Source organism: Ovis canadensis, chromosome 13, assembly GCF_042477335.2.
Source record: "Ovis canadensis isolate MfBH-ARS-UI-01 breed Bighorn chromosome 13, ARS-UI_OviCan_v2, whole genome shotgun sequence".
In the NCBI taxonomy this organism is placed as follows: Eukaryota; Metazoa; Chordata; class Mammalia; order Artiodactyla; family Bovidae; genus Ovis; species Ovis canadensis.
This window is the reverse complement of record NC_091257.1, coordinates 67,278,917-67,295,831: the sequence shown is the minus strand read 5'-3', so window position 1 is coordinate 67,295,831 and position 16,915 is coordinate 67,278,917. Positions and strand designations below refer to the sequence as shown.

General features: G+C 39.6%; 1 protein-coding gene across 26 annotated transcripts in view; it reads left to right on the top strand.

Moving 5' to 3' along the window:
* PTPRA (protein tyrosine phosphatase receptor type A) overlaps positions 1 to 16,915 on the top strand; it is a 167,530-nt gene that overhangs the window by 86,633 nt on the left and 63,982 nt on the right. For all 26 annotated transcript variants that reach the window (XM_069548150.1, XM_069548144.1, XM_069548141.1 and 23 more), the window contains one exon: positions 15,469 to 15,547. In XM_069548150.1, coding sequence (XP_069404251.1) covers positions 15,475 to 15,547 — 73 coding nt within the window. In that variant the 5' untranslated portion in view covers positions 15,469 to 15,474. The remainder of the gene's footprint in view (positions 1 to 15,468; positions 15,548 to 16,915) is intronic.

Here is a 16,915-nt window from a genome sequence, read left to right as displayed (position 1 = left end):
TTCCTTTCTCTGGCATACTGCCCGACTTCCGTGCCAGCTGCTGTGTCATTGCCTGTCTGCCATTCTGCCCCATCTCCAGCCTTTCACCCCCTCATCCCTTCCCCCTTAGGTGCAGCATGTACTGTAGTACTGTGTCATTCTCAGTGTTCAGAACTAAGTTCATCACCTTCCCTGCAGTGTGTCCCAAAGCAATCATCCTCCTGCGTATAGCATTGAGATTCATCGAAGTTGGAAACCTGGGCCTTCCTTACCTCTGGCATCTCATTGTTAAGTTTTTAGTTCTGTCCCTGTGCTCTGAGATCTGTACCCCTATACTCTGCTGCTATAGCTCTGAGGTCCTTCTGGTTTATTGGCTAGGTTACTTTGAAAAGCTTCCGTCAGCGGCGCTCCAAACTTCAAACCACACCAGTTGATCCTCTGCACTACTGTCAGTCATTGTTTTTAAAATCCAAATTGATATTGTCAACCTCCATGTGTTAAAGCCTTTGGTGGTTCCTCAGTGAGTTTAGTGGAAAGTCAGAACTTTTTATTACATCCTGACAGGCACCTTTGTGATCTATTCGTTGCTCCTTCTAGCCTCATCTCCTGTATTTCCTCCATATATCCTCACAGACCCCACTCTTTCATGCTTACCATTTTCACGTTCATTCAGCAAATGTTTATTGAGGTCCTGCTTGATACCTTTCCTGCTTTGCCATTCCCGGAGCAAGATAGACCTTTTCAAGTTTCAGAGTCCTCTTTGCTCTAAAGACAGTTTCTTATTCTCTTGGCTAACTACATTTTATCTTCCCAAGTTTATCTCAAGCATTAACCTCCTCTGAAGATTCTTTCTCTGGTCTACAGTTTTACTACCTCATCTTAGTGTTAATTGATCAACATTATGCCACAAGATAATTCAGGGTTTGAACAAATAGCTTATTTGTCCCTCACCACTTGACGACAATCTATATCTAGTCCATATCTAACCTGTGTATTCCCATTATGGTGAAGTACAAAGCATATGAACTTTGGAGTTTTAAAAGCCTTGAATTTGAATCCTAGTAGGTAGGTACTTAATGGATATGTGGCCTTAAACAAATTTCTTGACCTCTTTGATCATTATTCATTTGTAAACTGGAAAAACAATACCTAACTCAGAAGGTGGTTGTGGGGAATAATTAGGTTAAAGTATACAGAATGTCTAGTGCAAGTGCCTAGCACATAGCAGACAACCAAGAATTATAGTTGTAAAAATAGTTTTTGTTCTTAATAATAAATAATATAATGTTGATTGAGTAACAGCTAGCTGAAGGAACTGAACTCTCTATCTGGGTGCCTTTTTCTCAAAGTGAACCTGAACAGCTCTAGAAGAAGGCTTGGACAGAGCTTAACACTCCTAGCTGCCACTTCTTTGTTTCTTTCACACCTGGAAGTATCCTTCAACAGTCTGTAAACTTTTTGAATTCTACTTCTGAATTCAACTGCCAACTATGTGACCATCTCTCAATTTCTGTATCTTCAAAATGGGAGTAGGACTGTCTCTCTTGTAGAGTTGCTATGAGATTTAACTGAGGTAAAAGGCCAGATATTCAGATAAATTGTACCAGACACTGGATCACAATTTATCAATGTATTGAATACTGAATGGTTAACTTTGTATAGGTGGCCTTTTATTAGAAGTTATCACAGCCAGTCTAAACTCTAGAGAATGTGCGTATTGGCCGAGCTCTCCTTTGCTACTGGGAATTTCATAATACTGATTTCTTGTAACATTTTTTCTTTAGCATATATATGTGCAGCGTTGTGCTTCCTAACAAGAGCACCAAGAAAAACGCATTTCAGAGTACCCTCATCATTTCCATTCCTCATCCATTACAAGTCATAGTTGGTCTTATTCTTTATCAGGATTGGGGTTGGTTGCATATATCAGAATATAGGTTTATTTCTTTCTTGTATATATGAAATCTGAAAGTAAGCAGGGCTGGTATGACAGTTCAACAGTGTCATCAGAGAATTCAATCTCTTTCTAGCTCTCTAATTCTGTTATCCTGAAAGTCACTTCAGAGTTCATAATGGCTGCTGGGTCTGTAATCATCACATCTGAATTCTAGATTACAAGGAAAAGGACAGAGAAAAAAAAAAAAAAAAGACTCTCCCTTCCTCTTAAACCACCTTCCTAGAGATCTCATAATAAACTTTTTCCCGCATGATATACTTAAGCTTATACCTCCTTGGCCAGAATTTAGCACTTGTCCACCCCTAACTGAAGAATGGATGTGTTCTCCTAGCATCCAGTTTTCTTTCTTCCTCTGCTTTTCTTAAGAGAGGATAGCATGTCTCTCTGGACTTCTGGGTCCACTGATGGTGAGTGTACATCTGGGCAAGGAATGTTCCTCTTTGGCCAGAAACTCACAAAGATATGATATCATAAGATATTCAACATACCTGTGATGGTTCCTTCATCTCGAGTACAGTACATATGTTTCAAATAATATACCCCTGAAATGTGTGTAAGGATATATAATTGATTGCTTATGAATTTCTGTGATTCAAGAGAGACTCCCTCACTCTAAGAACATTTAGGAAATATTCCTAGACTCTCAGTTATCAGAAAAACAATAGCTGTAATTTTTTAGAACTTAGTTTGATGTTTGTCATAAGGCTTTTAAGTATTTGCTGTGGGCATCTTGGTTTTCCTTTGTTATTTGAATGTTAAACTTTCCTGGTTTATCTCCCTAATGTGCAGTAGAAACAGATTTTTTTAAGTAAGAAATGTTTTTGTAATTTTTTAAAAAATGGTTGTGTATTAGCCCTTTGTCTGGGTGTTGTGGGGTAGGCAAAAGGATGCAGTGTATATGCCATTGTGTCAAATAAAATAGGGAATTGCCCGGAATTTCATGACTCATCTCCCGAAGCCTCCCTGCTTATTTGTGCTATATTCACATAACGAAAAGCTTATTATTCACAAGCGTGTTTGAAAAATGAAAAACGTGTAAGTTTGAGTTTCTTCCCATTTGGCTCTCCTAGAGTATATAATTCTGTCTTTATTCAATCCAGTTGCCGAATCAAAAATAATGTGTAAGATAGAGGAGGAAACCATATACAGTTATCTCCTACCTAACAAAAATAGAAAGACTGGTTAAAATAATCATATATTAACACATGTATGTGGAATCTAGAAATGTGATATTGATGAACGTATTGGCAGGGAAGGAATGGAGATGCAGCTATAGAGAACAGGCTTGTGGATACATTGGGGAAGGAGACAGTGGAACGAATATAGGAAGTGTCATTGGCATATATACAGCGCCGTGTGTAAAGTGGATAGCTGGTGAGAAGTTGCTATATAACACAGCGAGCCCAGCCTGATGCTCTGGGTTGACCTAGAAGGATGGGATGAGGGAGGGGAGGGAGGTGATATAGGTACAATTATGATTGGTTTGCATTGTGGTACAACAGAAATGAACACAACATTGTAAAGCAATTCTCTTCCAATTAAAAAATAAATTGAAAAATAAATAATTGTGATATACCCGTATGATGACCTACTACACAGCCATTGCAAAGAAAGGTAACTAGAAAGTATTGATGTGGAAGAGATCCAGGATTTATTATTTTAAGTAAAAAATGCAAGCTGTAGACAGTATGTCTACTATCCTATTTATTTTTTGTGTGGGTATCTATTTCTAAAGGATATGAAGGAAAGTATTTAGTGATCACTTTTGGAAAATGAGACAGGCAGGAGATGAATGATACTTTCAGAGTTTTCTTTATATCCCTCTGTTCTTTTTGATATCTTTGTTTTGTTTTGGGTTGTACCACGCAGCTTGTGGGATCTTAGTTCCCTGACTAGAGATTGAACCCAAGATAAGGGCAATGAAAGCCTCAAGTCCTAACCACTGGACTGCCAGGAAATTCCCAGGTTATATGTCTTGTAATGAGCATGCTTTATTGATTTATTTTAATAGTTTACAATTTCAGTGAAGGGAAGGAGAACCAGCGTCCCTCCTATATAAGAAAAGTAATCTTTTAATTTGTTGTTGTTCAGTCATTAAGTCGTGTCCAACTCTCAATGACCCCATGGACTGCACCTGTCCTTCACTTTCTCTCAGAGTTTGCTCAAACTCATGTCCATTGAGTCAGTGAGGCTGTCCAACCATCTCATCCTCTTTTGCCCCCTTTTCCTCCTGCCCTCAATCTTTGCCAGCAACAGGTTTTTTTCCAGTGAGTTAGCTCTCCACATCAGGTGGCCAAGGTACTGGAGCTTCAGCTTCAGCATCAGTCCTTCCAGTGTATATTCAGGGTTGATTTCCTTTAGGATTGACTAGTTTGATCTTCTTGCAGTCCAGGGGATTCTCAATGAAGTAGTCAGTGAAGCAGAAGTAGGTATTTTTCTGGAATTCTAGTTTTTTTATAGTCCAGCAGATGTTGGCAATTTAATCTCTGGTTCCTCTACCTTTTCTAAATCCAGCTTGTGCATCTGGAAGTTCTCAGTTCATGTACTGCTGAAGTCTAGCTTGAATGATTTTGAGGATTACCTTGCTGGCATGTAAAATGAGCACAACTGTGTGGTGGTTTGAATATTCTTTGCTATTGCCCTTCTTTGGGATTGGAATGAAAACTGACCTTTTCCAGCCCTGTGGCCATTGCCAAGTCTTCCAAATTTGCTGGTATATTGATTGTAGCACTTTAACAGCATCATCTTGTAGGATTTTCAATAGCTTAACTGGAGTTCCATCACCTCCACTAGCTTTGTTTGTAGTAATGCTTCCTAAGGTTCACTCGACTTCACACTCCAGGATGCCTGGCTCTAGGTGAGTAACCACACTGTCATAATTATCCAGATCATTAAGATCTTTTTTTTTTACAGTTCTTCTGTGTATTCTTGCCACCTCTTCTTAATCTCTTCTGCTTCTTTTAGGTCCTTGCTGTGTGGAGTCATATATTACTCTTTTCTGTAAGGATTTTTTCACTCAGCATGATGGTTTTTAATTTATTTTTTTACTGAAGGATAATTGCTTTACAGAATTTTGTTGTATTCTGTCAAACCTCAACATGAATCAGCCATAGGTATACATATATGCCCTCCCTTTTGAACCTCCCTCCTATCTCCCTCCCCACCCCACCCCACCCCTCTTGGTTGATACAGTGCCCCTGTTTGAGTTTCCTGAGTGGTTTTTAGATTCATTCATGTTTTTGTGTGTATCTGGAGTTCTTTCCTTTTAATCACTGAGTAATATTTCATTGTGAGGGGAAAAAATCCATTTCTGTTTATATATTCTGTTATTGGTGGTTACTTAGGTTATTTTCAGCTTTTTGTTACAAACATTATTGACTTATTTTTTGGATGTATACTCTTATTTCTCTTATATAAATATATAGAAGTGGAATTACTGGATCACAAAGTTAGATGTCTGTAAGACAAAAATTATCACAGGTAACTCATCTAAAAATCATTCTGTGACAAGGCAGAACCATTTCTGCTATGAAAGTTTGTGCACAGGCTTCCTGGCATTGTGCAGACTTCAGCTGAACAGGGCTGGTTGCCTTCTGACATTTGATAATACACATTTCCCTCAGATTCAAACTATTTAACTGTTCATCCTTGTCAGGGCTAGGCCTTCATCATAGAACCAGCTTTTTAAATCCTCAATTCATAGAGTGGTATGGGGAAGAGATGAATTTGGGGAAGTATGGGGTGTCAGTAAATACGATGTGACAGAGAGGTTGAGGGATTTAACAACAGAGAAGTGCTGTGTGTGTGTGTGACACATACCCAGAGAGAACGGTGGAGGAAAGAGGAAGAGAAAGGGAAATGGGCGAAGGAAAAAGAAATACAAGTGGGCTTTTCCTGTTGTGAATTTTAATTGAGTTTTTTTTGCAAATGTTATTTTTAAGATGGTTCAAAATTTTAAAAGTCTTGTGTGCGGAAATAAAATGATCTCCAAAGAACCTTCTCATTCTGTTTAACAGCTGCATAGTATTCCATCTTATAAATATGCAGTAATTTATTTAAACATATTCTCCTTTCAGGTTATTTTCAGTCTTTTTCTGTCACAAACTGTATCATTTTGAATAACATTTAAAAGATCACTTTAAAAGTATGGGTATATCTGTAAAGTTCCCAAATAGAATTGTGTGAAAGAGCTTATGCATTCATAATTCTGGTAAGTATTTATAGTTTGTATGAGAGTATTTGTTTACACAAGCCCTTGCCAACACAGTGGTTTGTTTTGTTTTGTTTTGTTAATTTATTTATTTTCAGCTGTGCCAGGTCACTACTCTCTAGCTGTGGAGTGCGGGCTTCTCATTGTGTCGTCTTGTTGCAGAGCACAGGCGCTAGAGCATGGGGCTCTAGACTTCAGTTGAGTCACTCAGTCGTATCCAATTGTTGGCGACCCCATGGACTGCAACACACCAGGCCTCCCCGTCCATTACCAACTTCTGGAGCTTGCTCAAACTCATGGCCATCAAGTCGGTGATGCCATCAAACCATCTCATCCTCTCTTGTCCCCTTCTCCTCCTGCCTTCAATCTTTCCCAACATCGGGGTCTTTTCCAGTGAGTCAGTTCTTTGCATCAGTAGTTATGGCACATGGGTTTTAGTTTCCCTGTGGCATGTGGAATCTTCCTGGACCAGGGACTGAACCATAAGCAGGCAGATTCTTAACCACTGGATCACCAGGGAAATCTGCCAGTGTGGTGGTGTTAAAGTTTTTCTGTATTTGCCTATCTGATAGGTGAAAAATGACATTGCAGTGTAGCTTTGATTTTACTTTCTTTGATCATGAGTGAGGTTAAGAATTTGTTCTTATATTTTAGGAGAACTGTCTGGTTTTCTCTGAGTCTGATTCATCTCTTTTGTCATCTCTCAATCTGTAGGAGTCTTTTATTATATCAAGTAAATTAGAGTTCTGTGAATAAGTTGGAAATATTTTTATAATGCTTTAAAAATATGGAGATAGCTGTTTTAGTGGACTGGTGGAAAAAGAAGCCAGATTGCTATGGAGACAACTCTTTCTAGAAATTTGGCTGCAAGGTAGAGTAGAATGATTGCTAGCTGGAGGACTAATGTAGATTAAAAGGGGCTCTTCTTTTCTTTGAGAAATTCTTCAGTTCAATTCAGTTCAGTCACTCAGTTGTGTCCGACTCTTTGCAGCTCCATGGACTACAGCACGCCAGGCCTCCCTGTCCATCACCAACTCCTGGAGCTTGCTTAACTCATGGCCATTGAGTCAGTGATGCCTTCCAACCATCTCATCCTCTGTCATCCCCTTCTCTTCTTGCCTTCAACTTTTCCCAGCACCAGGGTCTTTTCCAGTGAGTCAATTCTTCACATCAGGTGGCCAGAGTATTGGAGCTTCAGCTTCAGGATCAGTCCTTCCAATGAATATTCAAGGTTGATTCCCATTAGGATTGACTGGCTTGATCTCCTTGCAGTCTAAGGGACTCTTTAAAGAGTCTTCTCCGGCACCACAGTTCAAAAGCATCAATTCTTCGGCACTCAGCTTTGTTTATAGTCCAGCTCTCACATCCATACATGACTACTGGAAAAACCATAGCTTTGACTAGACAGACCTTTGTCAGCAATGTCTCTGCTTTTTAATATGCTGTCTATGTTTTTCATAGGTCTTCTTCCAAGGAGCAAGCACCATTTAATTTCATGGCTGCAGTAACTGTCTGCAGTGATTTTGGAGTCCAAGAAAATAAAGTCTGTCACGGTTTCCATTGTTTCCCTATCTATTTGCCATGAAGTGAGCCATGATCTTACTTTCCTGAATGTTGACTTTTAAGCCAACTTTTTCACTCTCCTCTTTCACTTTCATCAAGAGGCTCTTTAATTCTTCGCTTTCTACCATAAGGGTGATGTCATCAGCATATCTGAGGTTATTGATATTTCTCCCTGCAGTCTTGATTCCAGCTTGTGCTTTATCCTGCCCAGTGTTTTGCTTGATGTTCTCTGCGTATAAGTTAAATAAACAGGGTGACACTATCCAGCCTTGACGTACTCCTTTCCCAATTTGGAACCAGTCCGTTGTTCCATGTCCAGTTCTAACTGTTGCTTCTTCACCTGTGTACAGATTTCTCAGGAAGCAGGTAAGCTGGTTTGGTATTCCCATCTCTTTAAGAATTTTCCACAGTTTGTTGTGATCCACACAGTCAAAGGCTTTGCTGTAGTCAATAAAGCAGAAGTAGATGTTTTTCTGGAACTCTCTTGCTTTTTCTGTGATCCAACAGATGCTGGCAATTTGGCCTCTGGTTCCTTTGCCTTTTCTAAATCCAGTTTGAACATCTAGAATCTCTTGGTTCATGTACTGTTGAAGCCTTTCTTGGAGAGTTTTGAGCATTACTCTTCAGTGAGTGCAGTTCTGCTGTAGTTTGAACAGTCTTTGGCATTGCCTTTCTTTGGGATTAAAATGAAAACTGACCTTTTCCAGTCCTGTGGCATTGCTGCGTTTCCCAAATTTGCTGGCACATTGAGTGCAACACTTTCACAGCATCATCTTTTAGGATTTGAAATAGCTCAGCTGGAATTCCATCACTTTCACTAGCTTTGTTTATAGTGTTGCTTCCTAAGGCCCACTTGACTTTGTATCCCTGGATGTCTGGTTCTAGGTGAGTGATCACACCATCATGTTTATCTGGGTCATGAAGATCTTTTTTGTATAATTCGTGTGTGTGTTCTTGCCACCTCTTCTTAATATCTTCTGCTTCTGTTAGGTCCATACCGTTTCTGTCCTTTATAGTGCCCATCTTTGCATAAAATGTTCCCTTGATATCTCTGATTTTCTTGAAGAGATGTCTAGTCTTTTCCCATTCTATGTTTTCTCTATTTCTTTGCATTAATTCCTGAGGAAGGCTTTCTTATCTCTCCTTGCTATTCTGTGGAACTCTGCATTCAGATGGATATATCTTTCCTTCTCTCTTTTGCCTTTCACTTCGCTTCTTTTCTCAGCTATTTGTAAGAAATTCTTAATTGTGTTTAAATGTTATGAAAGGGAGGTGTTAAAGCTAGAAGATGGTGTTAGAAGATATACAGGACAAGGTTCCTAAGGAACTGAGATTCTTGGGAGGAAATGCAGAGAAGGAAGAAATTAGTAAATAAGGTGACTGGTAGGTAAGGGTGTCCCAGTCCAGTGGTTTCTGTTTTCTTTGAAGTTGAAGGCAAGGCTAACAGCCAAGGATGAAAGAGGATATGTTGGAGAGGAGAGGAGCTTCTTTGAAATCACTGCAGTGGAGAATTGGAGAGAGCTAAGTAGGGAAATAGTAATGCTCAAAATTCTCCAAGCCAGGCTTCAGCAATACATGAACCGTGAACTTCCTGATGTTCAAGCTGGTTTTAGAAAAGGCAGAGGAACCAGAGATCAAATTGCCAACATCCGCTGGATCATCAAAAAAGCAAGAGAGTTCCAGAAAAACATCTATTTTTGCTTTATTGACTATGCCAAAGCCTTTGACTGTGTGGATCACCACAAACTGTGGAAAATTCTGAAAGAGATGGGAATATCAGACCACCTGACCTGCCTCTTGAGAAATCTGTATGCAGGTCAGGAAGCACCAGTTAGAACTGGACATGGAACAACAGACTGGTTCCAAATAGGAAAAGGAGTACGTCAAGGCTGTATATTGTCACCCTGCTTATTTAACTTATATACAGAGTACATCATGAGAAACGCTGGACTGGAAGAAACACAAACTGGAATCAAGATTGCTGGGAGAAATATCAATAACCTCAGATATGCAGATGATACCACCCTTATGGCAGAAAGTGAAGAGGAACTAAATAGCCTCTTGATGAAAATGAAAGAGGAGAGTGAAAAAGTTGGCTTAAAGCTCAACACTTAGAAAACGAAGATGATGGCATCCGGTCCCATCACTTCATGGGAAATAGATGGGGAAACAGTGGAAACAGTGTCAGACTTGGACTCCAAAATCACTGCAGATGGTGACTGCACCATGAAATTAAAAGACGCTTACTCCTTGGAAGGAAAGTCATGACCAACCTAGATAGTATTTTCAAAAGCAGAGACATTACTTTGCCGACTAAGGTCCGTCTAGTCAAGGCTATGGTTTTTCCAGTGGTCATGTATGGATGTGAGATTTGGACTGTGAAGAAAGCTGAGCGCCGAAGAATTGATGCTTTTGAACTGTGGTGTTGGAGAAGACTCTTGAGAGTCCCTTGGACTGCACGGAGATCCAACCAGTCCATTCTGAAGGAGATCAGCCCTGGGATTTCTTTGGAAGGACTGATGCTAAAGCTGAAACTCCAGTACTTTGGCCACCTCATGCGAAGAGTTGACTCATTGGAAAAGACTCTGATGCTGGGAGGGATTGAGGGCAGGAGGAGAAGGGGACGACAGAGGATGAGATGGCTGGATGGCATCTCTGACTCGATGGACGTGAGTCTGAGTGAACTCTGGGAGTTGGTGACGGACAGGGAGGCCTGGCGTGCTGCGATTCTTGGGGTCGCAAAGAGTCGGACACGACTGAGCGACTGAACTGAACTGAACTGAAGTAGGGAAATATAGAAAGATTGCAGAAAGTGTTCAGAGTTCCACTGAGGCAAATCTCAACCTTATGGGTAGTTTGATTTTCTTAAGAAGCATTTGGCAGCCCATGTTGGCTGACAATTGGATTTGTTCAGGATTGGGGGTTATTTTCCCATATAGGTATAATAGAAGAACAGTGTAGCAAAAGAATTTAGGATATTTGCAAGGCAGTGATTGAACTGACACCAACTTTTCTTGGCTGAGTAGAGAAGGAAATAGAACAGAGATAATGGAATGAAAATTAGAGAATCAAGGGACTGAAAGCCTGAGTGAGGTCCCAGGCTTTAGTAGTAAGGGAGTATGGTTGGAGAATGGGAAAGTAAGATTCAGTATGAGCATTTTTCCCAGTGCTGACAAAGTCTAAAGTACAGGCATTGTCACGACTGGTCTCAGTGGAGTGGAAGTTGTATAAGTGTTGTAGGATGGGGGACCCCTTCCAGACCTGGAAGGTGGGCTCTTGTCTAACACTCAGAAATGAGTTGTCTGAGTAGATAAAGATGGTGACAGAGCAAGAGACTTCATTGGGAAGGGACGCCCAGGCAGAGAGTCTGAGGGTAAGGGAACCCAGGAAAACTGCTCTGCCACATGGCTCAAAGTCACAGTCTCGGGTTTTATGGTAATGGGGTTAATTTCCAAGTTGTCTGGCCAGTCATTCTAACTCAGGGTCCTTCCTGGTTGCACATGCATTCCTCAGCCAAGATTGATTCTAGCAAGGAGGATTCTGGGAGGTGGTAGGACACTTGGCTTCTCCTTTTGACCTTTCCTGAACTCTTCTGGTTGATTGTGACTTATTAGTTCTGTATTCCTTACTGGAACCACCTGTCATCAAATAACTAATGCAAATGGTTACTATAGTGCCTGGCCAGTGTGGCAGTTTCAATCATTGTGTTTCCCTTAAGGTCGTTGGAGTTGAAATCAGAGAACTCAGAGATGTGTCTGGATGTGAATTGTGGCTGTCATCTTTGAGGATGTTGAAAAATCTTCAAGAGAATGTCAGGACTTTGGGATAGGAAGAGAGCTGTGAGCCACACTGTATTGTCTTCAGTGAGTGCCAGGAAACCAGTAGGCAAAGAAAGCCCTCAGTAATGGGCTATTCAGTTTTTATCTGACTGGTTTTTAATATTTATTTTTATTTTTTTGGCTTCCCCAGGTCTTTTCTTTCACAGCATGTGAACTGTTAGTTGTAGCATGTGGAACCTAGTTTCCTGACCAGGGATCGAACGCAGGCCTCCTGCATTGAGAGTGTGATGTCTTAGCCACTGGACAACCAGGAAGTCCTGATCTGACTTTTTTTAAGCTTAAAAATGACAAGCTTGTTCCATTTTCTTAAATTCTTGAAATTCTTCAGACAAGAATATTGGAGTGGGTAGGCATTCCCTTCTCCAGGGGATCTTGATGCAGAGATGAAACCTGGGTCACCTGCACTGGAGGTAGGTTCTTTACCATCTGAGCCACCAGGGAAGCCCATAGCATACCAGATAGCCACAATTATTGTTTGGACTAGCAGCGTGATACTCACTACCAGCTTCTCCCTGTTTTTCCACTTAATGACTAAATAGCTCTTTATCATTTTAATCTTGAATTTCAGATTGTTTACTTATACTCAAGAATACAACCTTAGAAATGGGTCAGAAAACAATGTGGGCACCTTTAAGATTCTTGTATAATCTTTCTGGAAAGGAGTTTGTTATTATAGGCTTATTGTTATTTCCATCATTATTTCAATTATTTTCATTTGACTTTGAAGCATTGTATTTTCATGCCATTGGTCTTTCCTGCAAGTAAAAATGTTCTCTCATTATTTTCCTTTGATTAGTCAGCACTTTTTTGTGTATTTTCTTAGCTGTTTCTTTTTCTCTTTTATACATTATGTTTAGATTTTTCAGAATTGCAGTCTTAATGTATTCCATATTAATATGAGTTCTTATTTTAATTATTCATTTTGTGACAATTTTCCCAGTTCATTACCTTTTTTAAGAAATAGACTTTATTTTTTAGAGCAGTTTTATATTCACAAAAAAATTGAGCAGAAAGTATAAAAAGTTCCCAAATTTTCCCTGTTCCCATACACACACAACCTCCCCCACTGTTGACATCCTGCACCACAGTATACACTTAACTACAGTTGATGAACCCACTTTGACATCATTATCACCGAGAGTCCATAGTTTACATTAGAGTTCACTTCTGATGTTATACATTTTCTGTGTTTGGACAAATGTATAATTACATGTATCCACCATTGTATTACCATACAGAATAGTTCACTGCCCTTAAAATCCTCTGTGCTTCACCTGTTCATTCCTCTCTCCTCCCTAACCTAGCAACCACTGCCTCCAGAGCCTTGCCTTTTCAAGAATTATCATATAGTCAGAATCGTTCGGACTGTAGCCTTTTCATATTGGTTTCTTTTACTTAATAATATGCATTTTTCTCCATGTTTCTTCATGGCTTGATGGCTTATTTGTTGTTCGGTGCTAAATAATATTCCATGTTCTAGATGTACTACAGTTTGTTTATTCATTCATCTACTGAAGAACAACTTGCTTGCTTCTAAGTTTTGGCAGTTATGAATAAAGCACATTTCTATATAGGTGTAAGTTTTCAGTTCTTGGGTAAATACCAAGGAGCACAATTGGTTGGATCGTATAATAAGATTAAGTTTAGTTGTGCAAGAAACCAGCAAACTGCCTTCCAAAGTGTCATTCCCACAGTGAAAGAGAGTTTCTGTTGCTCCACAGAAGCACTGGGATTTGGTGTTGTTAGTGTTTGGTACTCTGATAGGTGTGTAGTGGTGTCTCATTGTTTTACTTTGCAATTCCCTAATAACATATGCTGTTAAACATCTTTTCATTTGCTTGTTTGCCATTTGTACATCTTCCTTGGTGAGGTGTCTGTTTAGGCTATTGACCATTTTTTTAATCAGCTTGATAATTTTTTTATTGTTGAGGTTTTATTGCTTATTTTGGATAACAGTCCTTTGGCTAATGTGTCTTTTGCAAGTATTTTCTCACAGTCTGTGGCTTGTCTTAACATTCTCTTGATTTTGTCTTTATAGAGCAGAATTTTTTAGTTTTGATGAAGTGCAGTTGATTATTTTTTGATGGCTCTGTCTTTGGTTGTATCTTAAAAGTTATTGCCATACCCAGGATCATCTAGATTTTTCTCCTGTGTTATCTTCCAGGAGTCTTTTGCATTTACATCTTGGTCTGTGATTCATTTTGAGTTAATTTTTGTAAAGAGTATAAGATCTGTGTCTAGTTTTTTGTTTTTGTTTTTCTTGGTATGTGTATGCCGAGTTATTCCAGCACCATTTGTTCAAAAGACTGTCTTTGCTCCATTGTATTGCCTTTGCTCCTTTGTCAAAGATCAGTTGACTATATTTGTGTGGGTCTTTATCTGGGTTCTCTTGTGTTCCATTGGTCTGTTTGTCTGTACCACACTGCCACTCTTTGCTGTATCTTTCTTTGCTTTTTTGTATTACTATTTGCTTTTAAATTAATAGTAATTCTCTGACTTTACTCTACTTCTTCAGTATTGAGTTGGCTGTTCTCCATCTTTTGCATCTGCATATAAACTTTAGAACTAGTTATTGCTGTCCACAAATAGGTTGGTAGTATTTTGATTGAGATTGCATTGAATCTGTAAACTGAGTTGAGAAGAACTGATGTCTTGACAGTATGGAATCTTCCAATCCATTAACATTGTTTGATTGATTTCTTTCATAATTTTTTTTATTGCCAGATACTCCATTTTTCCTTTGTGATTTCTTTTTTTAATCAATTTATTTTTCTATTGAAAGATAATTGCTTTACACCTTTGTGATTTCTTACATTGCCTCTATGTCTAGAAAATCCTTCCTCATTATGAACATACTCATTTATTTCCTCTTAAAATGTGTCTGTAAACATTTAATTCTTCAGCCCATCTGGATTTTATTTTGATATATGTAATGAAGTGATGGTCTAGCCTGCTTCCTCCAAATACATTGTTATTTTTCACAAAACCATTTCCTATTGATTTATCTAGACTATACATGAATACATACACAGTAATCAGCCTTCCAATCTGTTTCCTAACCCTTGTGGAGGAAATTGTGTGCTCTCCCCATTTTGGGTAACAGTCAGGTAGGAAGAGTGGGGAACTGGTCAAATCATGTATGGTTATACCTTGGGAAGGCCATTGGCTGAACCCAGTTCCCTGCTAAGCATGATTGCTGGTATTAAAGGCAATCTCCTGGGGTGTGTATAAACCACCTACATCTCTCCACCCTCCCTCAGAGATTTTCATGTTCCCCTCGGAGAGGCATGTTCTGGTTGTTTTGGAGAGTCACTGTCACATTAAATTACCTCTGTGCTATGAGTCCCATGAAAATGGGACCTTGGAGTATATTGTTCCCTAGTTGTTTCCCTGATACGTAGCTTAATATCAGGCACAGATATCTGAATGGATGAATAAACCTCTCTTACCAGTGTGAATGGGCCACATCCCTCTGATATGGTTTGAAGGGAAATAAAGTTGGAGGACAGCTGCTTTGGAGGTCAGTACATTCTTGCAGTCAACCTACCTTCTCTGTGCTTCTCATTCTGAAGACACTAAAGCTGCAGTTACCTAGGAAGCTTTTAAAAGGACTGCTACCTACCTCTCACTCCTAAAGATATAGTCTGGCACAGAGTTTTGTTGTTATTAAGTTCTTTGAGTGATTCTAAAGTATGCCAAGATTGAGAATCACTGCTTGCTCTTACAGTTGTATAAACTTTCAGTTAAGTAGTTGGGTTCCTGGAGAGTTGTGGTTATCAGACTCCTAAAAGATCATTGGTCCTGTGTGTGTACTTTAATAGCTAAGAAGAATTTGCCCAAAATACCTCCTTTGGTGAGTTGTTTGGACATAGTTTTATAGTATTTTAGTACTGTATCTAAAATGACTCTCTATTTTCCAGGTCAGCATGGATTCCTGGTTCCTCCTTACTCTGCTTGGCAGTGGTCTGATACATGTTGGTGCCAGCAACACTACCATAGGTAAATTGCCATTTGGTAAGATTGGTACTTGGAATAGAATTTTGTATTTATGTTTAGTGACCCACATTTGAAGACCTTGGTGGTACTAAAGAAAGAAAAAATTAATATTAAGTTTTACTTAAAAGTGATGGCAAATTAAGTTGTCTTTGGGAATCTCTGGGTCATATTGTATGTATACTCAGCATTGTTCTGTATACCCCATACTACTTCAAATAAAGAGATTATATTCATTTCTGAAAAGTTAAAGAAGACAAAATGGTTACTATTTAAGACTCCTGTATATTGACTCTGAGGAACTAACTAAGAGACCAGTTTTTCCCTCCATTAGACAGTAAACTTTTAGAAGTGGAGGGAAGGATTCACCATTTAAAGAGTGTATGCTCCTTGAAATACACCTGGAGAAAATTCTGCTTTGAAAAGATACATGCACTCTTATGTTCATAATAGTACTATTCACAATAGCCAAAACATGGAAGCAAGCTAAATGTCCATCAACAGATGAATGAAGATGTGGTACATATATACAGTTGAATGCTGCTGCTGCTGCTAAGTCGCTTCAGTCGTGTCCGACTCTGTGCGACCCTATAGACAGCAGCCCACCAGGCTCCCCCGTCCCTGAGATTCTCCAGGAAAGAACGCTAGAGTGGGTTGCCATTTCCTTCTCAAATGCATGAAAGTGAAAAGTGAAAGTGAAGTCGCTCAGTCGTGTCCAACTCTTTGCGACCCCATGGACTGCAGCCTACCAGGCTTCTCCGTCCATGGGATTTTCCAGGCAAGAGTACTGGAGTGGGGTGCCATTGCCCTCTCTAACAGTTGAATACTGCTACTGCTAAGTCGCTTCAGTCATGTCCGACTCTGTGCGACCCCATAGACGGCAGCCCACCAGGCTCCCCCATCCCTGGGATTCTCTAGGCAAGAATACTGGAGTGGGTTGCCATTTCCTTCTCCAATGCATATAAAGGAAAAGTCAAAGTGAAGTCACTCAGTCATGTCTGACTCTTTGCCACCCCATGGACTGCAGCCCACCAGGCTCCTCTGTCCATGGGATTTTCCAGGCAAGAGTACTGGAGTGGGGTGTCATTGCCCTCTCCGACAATTGAATACTACTCAGCCATAAAAGAGAATGAAATTATGTCATTTGCAGCAACTTAGAAATTACCATACTAAGTGAAGTAAGTCAGAGAAAGACAAATACCCTATATCACTTATATGTGAAATCTAAACTATGGCGTAAATGAACCTATCTATGAGATAGAAATACTCACAAACATAAAGAGCAGACTTGTGGTTGCCAAGGTGAGGGGAGGGACTGCCTGTTAGTTTGGGATTGGTAGACACAACTTACTACATTTAGAATGCATAAACAGC